This window comes from Trichechus manatus, unplaced genomic scaffold (assembly GCF_000243295.1).
Source record: "Trichechus manatus latirostris isolate Lorelei unplaced genomic scaffold, TriManLat1.0 scaffold00117, whole genome shotgun sequence".
Taxonomy (NCBI): Eukaryota; Metazoa; Chordata; class Mammalia; order Sirenia; family Trichechidae; genus Trichechus; species Trichechus manatus.
The window spans coordinates 7,113,014-7,131,831 of record NW_004444053.1 but is presented as its reverse complement, the minus strand read 5'-3'; the positions used below and the strand labels follow the sequence as shown (position 1 = coordinate 7,131,831).

General features: G+C 38.9%; 1 protein-coding gene and 1 non-coding gene across 6 annotated transcripts in view; both read right to left on the bottom strand.

Moving 5' to 3' along the window:
- SUCO (SUN domain containing ossification factor) overlaps nucleotides 1–18,818 on the bottom strand; it is a 123,558-nt gene that overhangs the window by 77,427 nt on the left and 27,313 nt on the right. For all 5 annotated transcript variants that reach the window (XR_002825261.1, XM_004384115.3, XM_023738468.1 and 2 more), the window contains exons 2-3: nucleotides 1,947–2,055; nucleotides 142–252 (exon numbers count right to left, since the gene is read on the bottom strand). Coding sequence is in view for 4 of the 5 variants with exons in the window: in XM_004384115.3 (XP_004384172.1) it covers nucleotides 142–252; nucleotides 1,947–2,055 (220 nt within the window). In the remaining variant the exon portion in view is untranslated. The remainder of the gene's footprint in view (nucleotides 1–141; nucleotides 253–1,946; nucleotides 2,056–18,818) is intronic.
- Nucleotides 17,572–17,677, bottom strand: LOC111821962 (U6 spliceosomal RNA). Its single transcript, XR_002825266.1, has one exon. It is a non-coding gene; the product is annotated as a U6 spliceosomal RNA (small nuclear RNA).

The window sequence follows — 18,818 nt, the reverse complement described above, 5'->3', positions numbered from 1 at the left end:
CAAGTTAACAGTCTTCAGGCCAGGTGCATGGTACTTCAAAAACAAAAATCAGCAGTATGTAATATGGTGGCCAAACAGAGCTTTTCTATCTTGTGTAGTTTGAAAAAGTGTATTATTAAAAATTAAAGGAACATAGCTTACTTGCACATCCACAATGTAGTCATCTTTTAATTTATGTTCTTCTGGAGGAATAGGTAAATTTGAACCCACTTTTTCTGTTAATTCGGCATTGATAGGTCCCTCTCTTTCATCCTGTATCACAACAAAGAAAATAACTCAAGAAATTGTTTCGCAAAACAGTCCTCAAGCAATATTAAAGAACATCTCCTTTTATACAATAAAAATAATGTATGTATTTGATTCTAATTATTTTTATTTATTTACATGTTTATTATCTATCTCCCTGCATGCCCCTCTTCACCACTACCATTAAAATGTATGCTACCTGAGCTCAAGAATCTCACTTGATTTCTTAATAAGCACTGTACTATCACCCAGAACTATGTCTTGGGCACAGAGTAAAATTTCAATAAGTATCTGATGAATGAATGCCCATATAGCACTTTTGCCTCATGTCTCTTTTGGCACTTACTCACTTTTCAAGTTAGCAATTCAGATATCTATATATGTCTTTAAATGCTTCTCCTGGTGTAAGTTTCTGAAAAACAAGATTCATATTCATCTTTGTGTATCTGAGCCTCTCTAGCACGTACAAGGTACCTACACGTTTACTAAGAGAATATGTTTTCCTCCCTTAATGCTTCACTTAAATTCATTACTACAACATTATTCTTCAAATTTCTCACAGATGAGATTAAATCTAAGTCTTATAAACTGTAGGCGGAAGTATAAAATAATAGTCTTTTTGTAGGATATGTAACAGTAGTCTTAAAATGCTCCATTCCAGAAATTATACCCTACATAACTCAAAAATTTAAATAATCCATTCCTAGGAATATATCATCTCCACCCACCCCCCCAAACAAAAGAGAAACCCAAGACTGTAAATGTAATGGTAAATATGTGTTGATACACACACACATACATGCACACATGCACACAGATAGCTGGGAAGCAATAAGAAAGTCCATCAATAAAGAAATGGTTAATAAATTAACCATACACTAGAATAAAAATGCAGCCATTAAGAATATAGCAACATGGAAAGGTGTCCATGAGATATCACTGGGGAAGTCAATTATAAAAGGGGGGAATCAAGTTGTAGAGTATTTATGACATTTTAGTGAAAATAAAAATATTAATTTGTGCAATATATAAAGGTATATCTATACTCAGAGAAAAAGGTCTGAAAGTTTAAACAACAAATAGTAAACCGTGGCTCCTTTGGGGAAGGGAATGGGATATGAGTAAGAACATTTTATGGTCAGTACAAATTATTCTGTAATTTAAAATAAATGCATTGAATTTAGGCAAAAAAGCCAAATGTAGTCAATACCCACCTTTTATTCACTTAAAATGATAAAATAAAAAATGATTTAGAGAGCACAGTTATTTCTGGACTATGTCTATTTACCCCATCTCCTATATAAAACAAACTACACAGTCACTGATTGCAGACTCTCCCAGTAATCCTAATTTCCAATAGTTTTTTAATTTATAAGACTGAGATTTCTTTAGAAACCCTTTAACTATTTACAGCATAAAAAAGGGAGCCACTAGCTTTCAGTAGTCTGAACAGGCACTATTTTTCTCCCTTCTGTAGGACTCCAGAAGTTACAACATTTCAAATATGAGCAACAGTAATAAATAGATAACTACCTCAGATTTATTTTAATTAAATAATTACCTGAATAATTATGCTAAGGAAAAATACAAATCTCCCACCAAAAATTACGGCATATTTTTGAAATTACTTTTATTCAGAATGTTTTGAGAATCTCTGACAGCTGACACACACATTACACTGTCAACTTTATTTAAGGTACCTCTTTCTGGAACTGTGTATCTTCGTTTTCTAGTGCGCAATTGTCATCTTGAGAGTAATAGGATGAAGCTGAAGAACTCTCTTTACAACATACACGCCAACTGGGAAGCCTGTAAAACACCCACCAACACCACAAAAAAAAAAAAAAAGAAGGAAGGAAAAAAATTAAGTCAACGTATTCCCCATTAAGGGCTAGAATTTGAAGCAATAAACAGCGCAAGATGGTTCCTATTCCAAAGCCCTTAATAACTTAACAATTTGATGTATATAACACAAGGTGTTTTATTTAATACCGTAAGAAAAACATAAGCAGTGTTAACAGTATTGCAAGTAAGTTATGATAAAATCCATGAAAGTACAACAAGAAAAGATTTTACGGAAACTATCTGATAATTATCATAGAAGGAATAGAGAAAGTTGTCAAAGAACTAACCTCCTCAAAAAGCACATGTGCCAATGTAAACTAAATTTTACCAAACATTTGAGAACACTAATTCTAAAGCTACCTAAACTGTTTCAAAGAATAGAAGTGGAGCATCTAAATTATTTTTATATTGGGAACATAACAGTGATACCAAACGCTAAAAAACAGCACAAACACAAATGAAAACTACAGATCAGTAGTACTTATGAATTCAGATGTAAAACTACTAAAGAAAACAATAAAAATAAAAAGACTCATTACTAGGGAGGGGAGGGATGGGGCGGGACAAACACTACCTAGACAATAGATATGTGGTAATTTTGGTGAAGGGTAAGACAGTACGCAATACTGGGGAAGCCAGCACAGCTTTACCAAAGCAAGGTCATGGAAGCTTTACAGACACATCCAAACTCCCTGAGGGACCGAATTGCTAGGCTGAAGGCTGGGGACCACGGTCTTAGGGAACATCTAGCTCAATTGGCCTAATATAGTTTATAAAGAAAACGTTCTACATCCTACTTTGGTGAGTAGCGTCTGGTGTCTAAACAGCCTGTGAGTGGCCATCTAAGATACTCCACTGGTCCCATCCCTTCTGGAGCAAGGGAGAATGAAGAAAACCAAAGATATAAGGGAAAGATTAGTCCAAAGAACTAATGGACCACAACTACCACAGCCTCCACCAGACTGAGTCCAGCACAACTAGATGGTGCCTGGCTACCACCACCGACTGCTCTGACAAGGATCGTAATACAGTGTCCCGGACAGAACTGGAGAAAAATGTAGAACAAAATTCTAACTCACAAAAAAAAGACCAGACTTACTGGTCTGACAAAGACTGGAGACAACCCAAGAGTACTGCCACCGGACACCCTTTTAACTCAGTACTAAAGTCACTCCTGAGGTTCACCCTTCAGCCAAAGATTAGATAAGCCCATAAAACAAAATGAGGCTAAATGGGCACACCAGCCCAGAGGCAAGGACAAGAAGACAGGAGGGGCCAGGAAAGCTGGTAACGGGGGGGCCAGGAAAGCTGGTAACGGGAAACCCAAGGTCGAGAAGAGGAGAATTTTGACATGTCATGAGGTTGGCAACCAATGTTACAAAAAAAAAAAAATGTGTATTGTTTAATGAGAAGCTAATTTGCTCTATAAATCTTCATCTAAAGTACAATAAAAAATAAAATAAAAATAAGACTCTAAGAACATACCAAAGGGATAATATACTTCTGTTATGATCAGATAGAGTTTAGCTCTGATAATCAAAAGTGGTTCAATATAGTATCTATTTAGTTTGTCATGCAAAGATATCAAGAAAAAATATACATGATTACCTTCACAGTCAATGAAAGACATTAGATAAACTTACACATCCATCAAGAGTTTTAAAATAAAAAATAAGATAGAAATAAGCAGATAATTAACATGGGAAACATGTACACATAATAAATAAGCCTAAAATCCAATATTATACTTAATAAAGAAACTTAAAACGACCCTTATTCAGGTGTGAAACAAGACAAGAATGTTCATTATCACTAAAGAATAAAGGAAATATAAAAATGGGAAAAAACAGTAAAATTATCATTAGTTGTAGATAATGAGCTTTCATGTGTGGAAAATTAAAAAGAATCATTATTAAAAGAATTTTTAAGTAGCTGGGTATAAAATTAAGAAACAGAAATTAATATACTTTCTATGCTCAAACCACCACCACCAGTTAGTTATAAGATGAAGAAATGTTCACCTTTACAACAGAAACAATAAAATACATACGTATAAATTTAGCAAGAAATGTGCTGTTAAGTAGAACTGCTTGTGATCACTAGTCATTAGAGAAATGAAAATCAAAACTACAATGAGATACCATCTTACCCCAACATTACTGGCACTAATCAAAAAAACAGAAAACAACAAATGTTGGAGAGGTTTCAGGGAGATTGGAACTCATATTCATTGCTGGTGGGAATCTAAAATGGTACAACCACTATGAAAAATGATATGGTGCTTCCTTAAGCTAGAAATAAAATACCATACGATCCAGCAATCCCACTATTAGGAATTTATCCTAGAGTAATAAGAGCCATCACACAGACATATGCACACCCACATGCACTGCAGCATTATTCACAATAGCAAAAAGATGGAATCAACCTAAGTGCCCATGAACAGATGAATGGATAAACAAAATACACACAATGGAATGCTAAGCATGATAAAGAACAATGATGAATCTGCGAACTATCTCACAACATGGATGAATCTGGAGGGCACAATAAGACAATCACAAAAGGACAAATACTGTATGAGACCACTATTATAAAAAGTCAAGAAAAGGTTTATACACACACAAAAACAATCTTTGATGGTTACAAGGGAGGGGAGAGTTGGGGAGGGGAAATCACTAACTAGATAGTAGGTAAGTGTTAACTTTGGTGAAGGGAAAAACAACACACATTATAGGGGAAGTCAGCACAGCTTGACCAAGGCAAAGTCACCGAAGCTTCCTAGACACATCCAAACACCTTGAGGGACCGAGTTACTGGGGCTGAGGTCTGGGGACCATGGTCTCGGGTGACATGTAGGTCAATTGGCCATAGTTCATAAAGAAAATGCTCTATATTCTACTTGGGTGAGTAGTGTCTGGGGTCTTAAAAGCTTGTGAGTGGCCATCTAAGATACATCTATTGGTCCCATCCCATCCAGCGCAAAGGAGAATGAAGAAGACCAAAGATACAAGGAAAACATTAGTCCAAAGGACTAATGGACCACAGGAACCACTGCCTCCACCAGCCTGAGTCCAGAAGCTACTACCACCAACCTCTCTGACAGGGATCACAATAGAGGGTCCTGGACAGAGCAGGAGAAACATGTTTCAAAATTCACAAAGAAAGACCAGACATAATGGTCTGACAGAGACTGGAGGAACCCCTGAGACTATGGCCCCAGACACCCTGCTAACTGAAGCCACTTTGGAAGTCTACTTTCAGCCAAAGACCAGACAGGCCTATAAAACAAACAAGAACATACGTGACGAACACACTTCTTAGTTCAATCAAGTATACTAGATCAAATGGGCAACACCTGCCCCAAAGCAAAGATGAGAAGGCAGAAATGGACAGAAAAACTGGATGAATGGACCCACGGACTCCAGAGCGGAAAGGGAAAGGGGGAGAGTGTTAACACATTGTGGGGATTGCAACCAATGACACAAAATAATTTGTGTATAAATTTTTGAATGAGAAACTAATCTGTGCTGTAAACGTCACCTAAAGGGCAATAAAATTTAAAAATAAAAAACCTAACAGATTATCCTCTCCAAGCACACTGCAACAAAATTCGAAATAATAAAAAGAGCTAAAGAACCCCAAGAATGTAAACAAAAAATTATATAACTAAATAACCCTTCAGTTAAAGAGGAAACGACACGGAACATTATAAGATACTTAGAGCTGAAGAATACATGCCGAAATTGGCAGGATGTGATAAGACAACAGCAGAAAAACTATGCTTTTGAATATATTAGGAGATAAACACTGAAAAAAATAAACAGCTAATCTTACAACTCAAAAAGATCAAAGACAGTGTAAACTCAAAGAAAGAAGGAAGGATGTAAGGACAGAAATCTCTGAAACAGAGGTGGGAAAAAAAACTGCAAAGATTAAGAAAACCAAAAGTTGGTTCTTTGAAGAAAATATTAGAGACAAATCTCTAGCAAAACAGATCAAGGAAAGAAGTGAAGATGTCGATGCAAATTACAAAAAGATGAAATAGCTACAGAAATAATTTTTTAAATTATAAAATATTATGAACTATATATGCAAATACATTTGAAAACAGGAGAAGTGGATAAAAAACTTTAAAAAAACTGACATATAAGGAAAAGAAAAACTGGAATAGACTAATGACAATTAAATTTGAACGGATTAATCAATGCCTCACATAAAGAAGGGAGAAATGCCATAACAGACAATTTTTGTTTTGTTTTTTCCACTTTTTATCTAGAAATAATTTCAAACTTATGGAAGAATTACAACCAGAGTACAAAGAACACCCACAAACCTTTTATCCATATCAACTTAATCATCATTTTGCCCCATTTGTTCCATCATTTGCACATGGCATGCCCTCCCTTCCTCCCTCCTTCCCTTCTCATTCCATATAATTTACCTCTACGTACTTTAGTATGTATTTTCACAGAATAAGGGTATTATTATCTTACATAGCCACTGTATCAACTACAGTAAATGACAGATTGACAATACTTCAATCTACTGTCCATATTCCAATTTTGTCAATTGACCCAATAATTGTCCTTTATAGCATTTTTTACAGAACTGAGTCTGGGATCATGTCCTGCATTTGTCATGTCTCTTCAGCCTCCTTTAATCTGGAAAATTCCTTGCTTTGTCTTTATCTTATACGGCACTGACATTTTTGAAAAATTTATTTATTTTTTATTTTTTCTATTGTTATTTCTAAATAGGATGGTCCTGATGTTTCTTCATGATCAGATTCAGGTTATGTAGTCCTGGTCGGAATACTTCATAAATGATGTGTCATTCTCAGGATATCACATCCAGAAGCACACAATATCCAACTATTTTGGGTATTTCTTTAAAAGTTAAACATCTATCTCCCTTATGATCTAGCAATTCCACTTTAAGTACCTGTCCAAGAGAAATGAAAGCTATGTCCACAAAAGGCCTTATACAGGAGTGTCCCCAGGAGCTTTTATTCCTAATAGTCAAAAAGTATAAGTAGCCAAGATGCCCATCAATATGAAAATAAACTGTAGTACAGGTATGCGAAACATAACGTCCAGACGATGACCGACTGCATATACGTCTGGGGTCCCATAAGAGTATAACAGAGTTCAGAAATCCCGATCAGAGAACGGGAGGTAAGGGACATACTTGCTAAGTACTATAGATGCTATCTGTTTCTCACTAGCTCTCCAGGTCCTGCATCAGTCCCAGCTCTGGGGTGGCACGGGAAGGGGATCCTGGAGCCCATCCGCGGCTGCCAGTCCCACTGCACTCGCCTCAGGCAGGAACTAAGCAGATGCCACCAGAGCCACCGAGGGGGATGCCTGCAAAGCCGATGCCCCATTCGGGGCACGACGCCCGAGCCCGAGACTGCGCCCCTCCCATGGTAGCAGCCACCGAGCAGCTGGGGCTGCGGTGGTGGTAGGAAGAGGAGCAGGAAAGGTGGCAGGGGAAGCAGGTGGAGGCAGAAGAGGGGTGGGCGGACCAGAGAGGAAGGGGCAGCGCGCCTGGAGGCTGGACAGTGAGTGCGCACCGCAGGAGTGGCCAGAAAACAGCGGCAACCATGGAGGGCCAGCTGCACCAAAGTTTTCACGCAGTCTCTTGGGCGCAACAGTGGCTTCGCAGGCCTGCCTGCTGACCGTCCTGCAGGCCTCTCTCCTGTGTATGATACGGTGTTCGCACAATGTCCAAAACACATAACATCCGATTTCACAGAACCTACCATGGATGCTAAGTGATGCATACCTGTATGTTCATACAATGGACTACTACTCAGTAATAAAAAGGAAGGAATTACCATTAACGAAACTACTTGAACAGGTGTATGCGTTTGTTAAAAGTGAAAGAACTATACAGTTAAGATGTGAACATTTCACTGTATGCAAATTATTTTTTAAAAAATACAAGCAACAAAAAAGTCAATATTCTCCTCTCCAGTAATAACTAAACGTTAAATAAGAAACCAATAGCAATAGTAAAAACGCTATAAAACAGTTTAGATTTTAACCAAAGAAAATAATACGTAACTATTTATAGAGAAAAAATTTAAACTGTTAAAGGTCATAAAAAGAGGCAAAGATATAATATGTTCATGAATGGGATGGTGGTGACAACAATGTAAAGATACCAATTCTCCCCAAAGAAATTAATCACTTCAAATTTAATTCCTATCAAAGTATCTGCAGGACTTTTTTTTTTTCTTTTGGTGAGGGAATCCTAATGTTCTAAATATTATGTGGAATAAAGTACCATATTTTTATGCAAATAATGCATGCATTATGTTTTTTGCCAACTGTGCAACCCCCTCACGCATTATTTTCCTAGGCACACTGTGTGCATTACAGGTGTGGGCCCATTATTTACATGGGCACGTTACTTGCAAAAACACAGCAGTCCAAGAATAACTAAGTTTAAAAAAACAAAAAAGGCAAAAGAAAGTGATTCACTTTGCCAGATAATCAAGATTTATTACAAAGCTACTCTAATTAAACTATGGTACTGGGATAGCAAAAGAGAGACAACTGGGAATAGAATGCTCCTAAATGCAACCAATGGTATGAGAGTCTTTCTCTAGAAGCAGCCTACACACAAAGTGCTCAGTAAATACCTGCTGTATGAATGAATGAATGACGTCAGGCCCTCCTAAAGACATCTGTCACATCATCAACTATTTAGAATTCATTTTGATGATTAATGTAGTAACCCAAGCAAGTTAAAAAAAAAAGTGTTGAGCAGGAAAAAGAAAAAAATAGCGTTACACCATTTATGCAAATTTTAAAACATATAAACAGTATTATTTTGGAAGAAAACACATCTAAATAAACACATGGACAGCTGACTGGGAAAACACACACGAAATACATGCTAGAGTGAATGTCTAAGATGGGGAGAGACTGAAAACAGAAGATAAAAAAGGGCAAAATGCAAAAAACAAAACCCACTGCCTCAAGTCGATCCCGACTCACAGCGACCCTATAGGACAGAGTAGAACTGCCCCATAGGGATTCCAAGGCTGTAAATCTTTATGGAAGCAGACTGCCACATCTTTCTCTCGTGGAGCGGCTGGTGGGTTCAAACCGCTCACCTTTTGGTTGGCAGCTGAGGGCTTTAACCACTGCACCACCAGGGCTCCTTACTAAAATGCAAAGCAGAACAAAAAAAAAAAGGAGGGGGGACCTACTCAGAGCATGGCATAAACTGAGTATGATCAACCTAATCCTAAACATCTGGGGACCGTAGAAGAAAACAAGCATATTTGCTTTTTAATTTGCCAAAACTTTTGGATTAAAGTATTAGTCTAATTTTTACAAATAATGAAACTAAAACTAAATAAATAACTTGCCCAAAGTCACTCAACTTGTGACTACAAAGCCGTATCTTTCTCTCTCCAAAGCCCGTGTTCTTTCTGTATGGCTGTAAAAACCAGTTGCCACTGACTCAATTCCAACTCATGTTTGTCAGAGTAGAACTGTGTCCACAGAGTTTTCAATGGCTGAATCTTTGGAAGTAAATCGCCAGGACTTTCTTCTGAGGTGCCACTGGGTAGACTTGAACCTCCAACCATTCAGCTAGCAGCCAAGTGCATTAACTACTGGCACCACTCAGGGACTTCATACTTAACATTCTCTGGTCAGTATATAAATGAAAACACTGATCCATTTCTTCATAAACTGGTGATACTAGTTAAGGCTAGTTATTACAAACACAAAAATATGAGAAATATCACAAAGGAGGAGTACTAATTGGTTACTTCATAATTTAGAAAGAGAAAACAAGTGATAATTATGAAGTCAGTATAGTGTAGTAGCTAAGAGCATGGACTTCAGAGTCAGAAAGACCCAAGTTTTAATCCTAAATCCTGTATTTACTAGTTTGCCCTTGGACAAATTACAAATCCTCCATACCCTTATATCAACACTGTAAAATGGGAGTTATTATGAGGAAATAATGTATGTGCTATGCTTAGACTGGCATGGAATATGCTCTCAAATGTTAGGCTGTTGTCATCAGACACTGCCCTTTCTATCTTCTTTCACTTATCAAGTTCCAGAATAGTGTATGCTTGTAGTTCCCAACTTCTTCACTTTCTACTTAGTCCTCAGTCATCTGAAATCTAGTATCTGCCCTTATTATACCACCAGTTGTGGCAGAATTTAACTTTTTTTTATTTCTCTGCTGCATGTGTGCAAAAATGGCATGGGTCAGTGTCTGACCTCCTCTAACTTCACAAGTAGGGAGAAGAATCAAGACCAACAGCCCAAGGCTGATTCCTATAAGGCAGAGGTCAGACATGCTTCCTCTCCACCATCTTTACCAATTCTGACACCAACCATCCCTCCCATGGCACTCTCTACTTCTCTGCTGGGTTTGATAACTCATTACAATGGCCACACTTCTTTTTTTTTTTTAAACAATATATATTTATACATATTTTCTAGATCGGTACATTCAGTGTTTGTTTTTTTCTTCACAAACAGAAGAACTCTTACAATAGCAGACTTTCTAAAATAAATACTATTAAGCTGGAGCTTCAAAATAAATATTCTATACAAAGGAAAAACTTCTGTGGTAACTTTTGCTGTGGGGTGAGAAGGGGCTACAGTGAAGGGGGAAAATAAAGTAGGAATGGGCTGAGGTGGGGGGCCTTGAACAGCTTTTCTGTTTGTAACACAAAACCAAACTTTGGGGCAATAAGAAAAAGCAGACAATACTCACAATTATGGGGTTTATTAGGGAAGTAACAGGTTACAATTCAGGTTGAGGCCTCTTCCCAGCCCTACTCGCATGCCTCTCTCCGGCCCCTAAGCATCTGCCCTGCTTGGACAAGTGCTACAAAGCTCTTTTAGCTCTGCCATTAAGTGCCAGTAGGCACCTCACTCTGCCAGTAAGCCTCCTGCCTGAAGGCACTCAGCTTTCTCACTCCATAGGCTGCGCAGCCCACGACGATGTCTCCTGCCACTGCTTCTCGTTGTCTTCTGAATTACAGCATGCTCTCTCTCTCTCTGTCTCCTGGTGCCAGGAGGGTCTCAGTGCAGGGATCCTAGGTCCAAAGGACATGCTCTGCTCCTGGCTGTTCTTCCTTGGTGGTGATGAGATTTTCTTTCCCGCCTCTGGAATGGCTCATTTCAAGCCCAGAGGGATAGCAAAGCTGACCAATCCCCTTGATAGGCCACAATTACCCTATTTGCAGAGTCCCACCCAATCACTTGGGTGGGAGTTACAAGATCATGGTGAGGAAGGCACAAAAAAGCAAACCATCACACTGCAATGTGGCATTTCTGACTACTGCTTCCACTTGAAACCCTCTCCTTCTGTGGCTTATCAAATCACACACTTTTGCTTCTCGTATCTCTAACTCTTCTTTCTGAGTCTCCACTGATGATGTTCCTCTGCGCATCCTTAACTTCTGATGCTCCCAAGGTTCTGTTCTCAGTCTTCCCTTCATACCTTTATACTCTATGTATATTTCTTTTTTTTTTTATTGTTATCCTTTAAATTTACAATTCAAGTTAGTCTCTCATACAAAAATTTATATATACATTGTTAAATGACCCTAGTTTCCCTCCCTATACTGTGACAGCACACTCATCCTTCCACCCCAGATTCCCCATGTCCATTCAACCAGCTCCTGACCCTCTCTGCCTTCTCATCTCACCTCTGGACACGAGCTGCCCATTTACTCTCATGTATCTACTTGAACTAAGAAGCACACTCTTCATGAGTATCATTTTATGTCCCATAGTCCAGTCTAATCTTTGTCTGAAGAGTTGGCCTTGGGAATGGTTTGAGTTTTGCGCTAACAGAGTCCAGGGGCCATGTCTTCCAGGGTCCCTTGGGTCTCAGTCAAACCGTTAAGTCTGATCTTTTTACTAGAATTTGAGTTTTGCACCCCTCTTCTCCTGCTCCGTCAGTGAATCTCTGCTGTGTTCCCTGTCAGGGCAGTCCCTGGTGGTAGCCGGGCACCATCTAGTTCTTCTGGTCTCAGGGTGATGGACTGTCTGCTTTATGTGGCCAATTCAGTCTCTTGGGCTAATACCTTCCTTGTGTCTATGGTGTTCTTCACTTTCCTTTACTCCAGATGGGTTGGAACCAGTTGATACATTTTAGATGGCCGCTCACTACCTTTTATGACCCCAGATGCCACTAACCAAAGTGGGATGCAGAATATTTTAATAAACTTTGTTATGTCAATTGACATAGATGTCCCCTGAAAGCATGGTCCCCAGACCGCCACCCCTGCTACTCTGTCCCCTGCTTCTTCCCTTTCCATATGAAGTGTTTGGTTGTATTCAGGAAACTTCTTAGCTTTGCTTTAGTCCAGTTGTGCTGACTTCCCCTGTAGTGTGGGCTGTCCTTCCCTTCACCTAAGATAATTCTTGTCTACTATCTAGGTAGTGAATAGCCCTCTCCTTCCCTCCCTACCCTCGTAACGATCAAAGAATGTTTTCTTTTGTGTTTAAACTTTTTCTTGAGTTCTTATAACAGTGGTCTTATACAATATTTGTCTTTTTGCAACTTGCTAAATTCACTCAGCATAATGTCTTCCAGATTCTTTCGTTATGTTTAAAGGATTCATTGTTGTTCTTTATCATTGTGCAGTATTCCACTGTGTGAATACAAAATAATTTGTTTATTCATTCATCCACTGATGGGCACCTACGTTGTTTCCATCTTTTTCTATCGTGAAAAGTGCTGCAATGCACATGGGTGTGCATATATCTAGTCTTATAACTGCCCTTACTTCTGAAGGATATATTCCAAGGAGTAGGACTGCTGGATCATATGGTACTTCTACTTCTAGCTTTTTAAGGAAGCACCAAATCGATTTCCAAAGTGGTTGTTCCATTTTATATTCCCACCAACAGTGTATAAGTGTTCCAGTCTCTCCACAACCTCTCTAGCATCTATTATTTGGTGTTTTTTGGATTAATGTTAGCCTTGTTGGGGTGAGATGGCATCTCAGTGTCGTTCTGATTTGCACTTTCTAATAGCTAATGATCGTGAGCATTTCCTCATGTGTCTGTTAGCTGCCTCAATGTCTTCTTTGCGAAGTGCCTGTTAATATCCTTTGTCCATTTTTTAACTGGATTATTTGTCTTTTTGTTGTTGAGATTTTGCAGTATCTTGTAGATTTTAGGGATTAGACACTGATGAGATTTGTCGTAGCCAAAAATTTTTTCCCATCGTAGGCTGTCATTCTACTCTTTTGATGAAGTCTTTCGATGAGCATAAGTGTTTGCTTTTTGGGAGCTCCCAGTTATCTAGTCTCTCTTCTGGTGTTTGTGCATTGTTATTTATAGTTTGTATTCTGTTTATGCCATGTGATTAGGGTTCCTAGTGTTGTCCCTATTTTTTCCTCCCATGATCTTTATCGTTTTAGATTTTATATTTAAGTCTTTGATCCATTTTGAGTTAGTTTTTGTGCATGGTGTGAGGCAGGGGTCTTCTTTCAGTTTTTTGCTGATGGATATCCACTTATGCCAGCACCATTTGTTAAAGAGACTATCTTTTCCCCATTTAACAGACTTTGGGCCTTTGTCAAATATCAGCTGCTCATAGGTTGATGAATTTATGTCTGGATTCTCAATTCTGTTCCATTGGTCTATGTATGTGCTATTGTACCACTACCAGGCTGTTTTGATTACTGTGGCAGTATAATAGGTTCTAAAATCAGGTAGTGTGAGGCCTCCTACTTTGTTCTTCTTGAGTAATGCTTTAATTATTTGGGGCTTCTTCCCTTTCCATATGAAGTTGATGATTTGTTTCTCCATCTCATTAAAAAATGCCGTTGGAATTTGGATTGGGATTGCACTGTATCTGTAGACCACTTTGGGTAGAACTGACATTTTCACAATGTTGAGTCTTCCTATCCATGAGCAAGGTATGTTTTCCCACTTATATAGGTTTCTTTTGGTTTCTTGCCGTAATGTCTTGTAGTTTTCATCGTATAGGTCTTTCACGTCTCTGGTTTAATTCATTCCTAAGTATTTTACCTTCTTGGGGGCTATTGTAAATGGTATTGATTTGGTGATTTCCTCTTGGAAGTTCTCATTGTTGATGTAGAGGAATCCAACTGATTTTTGTATGTTTATCTTGTATCCTGAAACTTTGCTGAAATCTTCTATTAGTTCCAGTAGTTTTCCTGTGGACTCTGTGGGGTTTTCTGTGTGTGAGATCATATCATCTGCAAATAGAGATACTTTGACTTCTTCCTTACCAATTCGGATGCCCTTTATTTCTTTTTCTAGCCTAATTGCTCTGGCTAGGACCTCCAGCACAATGCTGAACAAGAGCGGTGCTAAAAGGCATCCTTGTCTTGTCTGGTTCCCATTCTCAAGGGGAATGCTTTCAAAGTCTCTCCATTTAGGATGACGTTGGCTGTTAGCTTTGTATAAATGCCCTTAATTATGCTGCGGAATTTCCCTTCTATTCCTATTCTGCTAAGAGTTTTTATCATGAATGGGTGTTGGAATTCATCAAATGCCTTTTCTGCATCAATTGATAAGGTCATGTGGTTCCTGCCTTTTATTTATGGGATGGACTACATTGATTGTTTTTCTAATGTTGAACCATCCCTGCATACCTGGTATAAAGCCCCCTTGATCATGATGAATTCTTTTTTTTGATATGTTGCTGAATTCTATTGGCTAGAATTTTGTTCAGGATTTTTGCGTCAACGTTCATGAGGGATATTGGCCTGTAATTTTCTTCTTCTGTGGTGTCTTTACCTGGTTTTGGTATCAGGGTTATGCTGGCTTCATAGAATGAGTTTGCTAGTATTCCATCCATTTCTATGCTCTGAAATACCTTTAGTAGTAGTGGTGTTAACTCTTCCCTGAAAGTTTGGTAGTGAAACCCTCTGAATCAGGGCTCTTTTTTTTTTGACATTCACTACGCTCTTCCAATTGTGCTGTTATTCTCACTTAAGGTGAAGGCTTACAGAACAAAATAGTTTCTCATTTTAACAGTTACTACAAATGTTGCCCTATGACAATGGTTAACAATCTCACAACACATCAACAATATCCTTACTCAATCTTGTGTTCCCTATCACCAGCTTCCTTGTCCCCTTCTGCCTTCTGGCCCTTGTCACTGGACTCCTGTACCTCGTTAGTCTCATTTGGTTTTACGGGGCTGTCCACTCAGAGGCTGAACAGTGAACCTCGGAGGTGACTTCACCACTGAGCTAAAAGGGTGTCTGGGGGCCACACTCTCGAGGTTTCTCCAGTTTCCTTTAGGCCAGTCAATCTGGTCTTTATTTTATTGTGAGTTAGAATTATGCTCTACATACCAGGGCTCTTTTTTTGTTGGGAGTTTTTTAAGTACCTTTTCAATCTCTTCTTTTGTTATAGGTTTATTTAGTTGTTTAGTTTAGGTAGGTAGTGAGTTTCTAGAAATTCGTCCATTTCCACTAGGTTTTCAAATTTGTTAGAGTACAATTTTTCATAGTATTCTGGTATGGTTCTTTTACTTTCAGTTTGGGTCTGTGGTATATCACCCATCTCATTTCTTATACAGGTTATTTGCTTCCTCTCCTGATTTTCGCTTGTCATTTTGGCCAGTGGTTTATCAATGTTGATCTTTTCAAAGCTTTTGGTCTTATTAACTCTTTCAATTGTTTCTCTATTCTCTACTTCCTTTAATTCTGCTCGAATTCTCATTATTTCCTTTCTTCTGGCACCTGAGGGCTTCTTTTGCTGCTCTCTTTACACTTCTTCAAGTTGCAGGGTTAATGTTTTGATTTTGGCCCTTTCTTCTTTTTGGATGCTGCATTTATTGCTATAAACTGATCTGAGCACTGCTTTTGCTGTGTCCCAAAGGTTCTAGTAGGATGTGTTTTCATTCTCATTTGATTCTATGAATTTATTTATTCCATCCTTAACTTCTTCTATAACCCAGTAGTTTCTGAGAAAGGTGTCATGCAGTTTCTATGTATTTTTTTTTTCCTTTCTTTTTTGTTATTGATTTCTACTTTTATGGCTTTATGGTCAAAGATGCTTTGTAATATTTTTATGCTTTGCATTCTGTTAAGGCTTGCTTTATGGCCTAATATGCGGTCTATTCTGGAGAATGTTCCATGTGTGTTGGAAAAGAAAGTATACTTTGCTGCTGTTGGGTGGAGTGTTCAGTATATGTCCATGAGATCAAGTTGGTTGACTGTACCATTTACATCTTCCGTGTCTTTAATAAGCTTCTTTCTGGATGTTCTGTCCTTCACCAAAAGTGGTGTGTTGAAGTCTCCTACTACTATTGTGGAGCTATCTCTCTTTTCAATGCGGTTAGTTTGTTTTATGTATTTTGGAGCCCTGTCATTGGGTGCGTAAATATTTATTATAGTTATGTCCTCCTGCTGTATTGACCCTTTAATCATTATATAGTGTCCTTCCTTATCCTTTGTGGTAGATTTTCCTTTAAAAGTCTGTTTTGTCAGAGATTAATACTGCCACTTCTGCTCTTTTTTGAGTGTTGTTTGCTTGATATATTTTTTTCCATCCTTTGAGTTTTAGTTTGTTTGTGTCTTTAAGTCTACAGTGTGTCTCTTGTAGGCAGCACATAGACGGATCGTGGTTTTTTATCCATTCTGCCACTCTCTGTCTCTTTATTGGTGCATTTAGTCCATTTACATTCAGCGTAATTATTGATAGGTACGAGTTTAGTGCTGTCATTTTAATGTCTTTTTTTTATGGGTTGTTGACAGTTTCTTTGCTCCACTTAATTCTCTGTGCTGAGTCATTTTTCTTTATGAATTTCTTTTCATCCTTTTCACTGTTGTTGATTTTGAATTTGCTGAGTCTTTACGTTTTTCTTGTTTTTTATTTTGATGTGTAGTATTGTTAGTTTCCTTTGTTGTTACCTTAATATTTACCCCTATTTTTCTAAGATTAAACTAGTCTTTCATTTCTATGTATCGCCTTGACTTCCTCTCCATATGCAAAATCTATGATTACATTTTTTGATCCCTCTTTTTTGTTTTAATGTTGTCATCTTTACTTATTGACATCTCCGTTTCCCTATTTTCAGTGTTTCAGTTTTGATTTATTTTTATGACTTCCGCATTTGGGCTGACATCTGGTTGCTCTGTCCTGTGTTTTAGTCTTGAGTTGTTATCTGATGCTACTGATTTTCTAACCAGAGGACTCCCTTTAGTATTTCTTGTAATTTTGGTTTGGTTTTTGCAAATTCCCTAGACTTCTGTTTATCTGGAAATGCCCTAATTTTGCCATCATATCTGAGAGACAGTTTTGCTGGAAATATAACTCTTGGCTGGCAATTTTTTTCCTTCAAGGCTTTATATATTTCATCCCATTGCCTTCTTGCCTGCATGGTTTCTGCTGAGTAGTTCAAGCTTAGTCTTACTGACTCTCCATTGTAGATGACTTTTCGTTTTTCCCTAGCCACTCTTAAAATTCTCTCTTTATCTTTGGTTTTGGCAAGTTTAAAAATATGGAACACTTCACGAATTTGCGTGCCATCCTTGCACAGGGCCATGCTAATCTTCTCTGTATCATTTCAATTTCAGTATACGTGCTGCTGAAGAGAGCACTACGTGTATTTCTTGAGAGATTTTTATCTACTGTCATGGCTCTTGTGCTGATGGATGCCATAACTTTTTATCTTTAGCCCTTATTATCTTCTCCTGACTGGTCCATTGCTTAAAACCTCTCAATGATATACTATATTAACGTTGAGAATGAATAAAGCCCACTAAAAAGTTGTATGTCTCAAGGCGGGGCCAAGATGGCAGAATAGTCAGACACTTCCAGTTGACCCTCTTACAAAAAAGACCCAAAAAAACAAGTGAATCAATTATATATGACAATCTAGGAGCCTTGATCATCTAAGGCAAAGTTGAGGAACCGGACTGAGTGGCAGGGGGAGGAAGAGATGGCTCGGAAGCAGCAAGGAGTTGCCAGACTTGACCCAGCGAGAGTCTGAGCCCTTCACGCCTGATCAGCTCATGGGTGAGTGTTGAGGAAGACAAGCAGCAGTGCTCGGGAGGCGTATTTCGCACCAGGAGAGACCCAGGTGCAGAGAGTCTACTCGGTCACCCAGAACTAGTGAGAAGTAGCCTTAGATCGGCGAAAGATAAGTACTTGCGTACGGCCTACTGCGCTTAACAAAAACACCTCCCTTAGGGGGAAAGCTCTCTCCCATTTACCTCCCCACTCCCTGCTCTGCACTGGGCAGTGGACTGGCTTCAGCAATCGCCAAGTCCCCTGGGACGGACGTAGGCTCCGTCACACGCCCTGAGCCATTCTCCCGGCCTTGGAGAGTGAACAAATTAACGAACAGGGGAAAAACAAACTTCCGGCTCCCCTAGGCCAGGAACCCAGGGTAGGCACAGCTCCTTTGCCCAGGCACAGGCATAAGGGATCCATGGACTTTGAATGACTTTCCCCCTGCCAAGACTCGTGTGGGCCCATTTCAACAGTGTAGGCCCTCATTACCGCAATACAACAGGGTATATACTTGAAGTCTAACTTAAACTTTCAGCTGTGAAGCAACAGGTTTGTGACATTTGACACTGCTCTGCCCATTAAGTACAGTCTTCACCTACCCACATTAGGGGCCTGAGGACTGGTGGCTCCACCAACGCCACCCAGCCACCTGCGATAGGGGCCCAAGAATAAGCGATGCCCCCCAGTCCTTACAGCCAACAGCATTGGGTGCTCACAGTCTGGCTG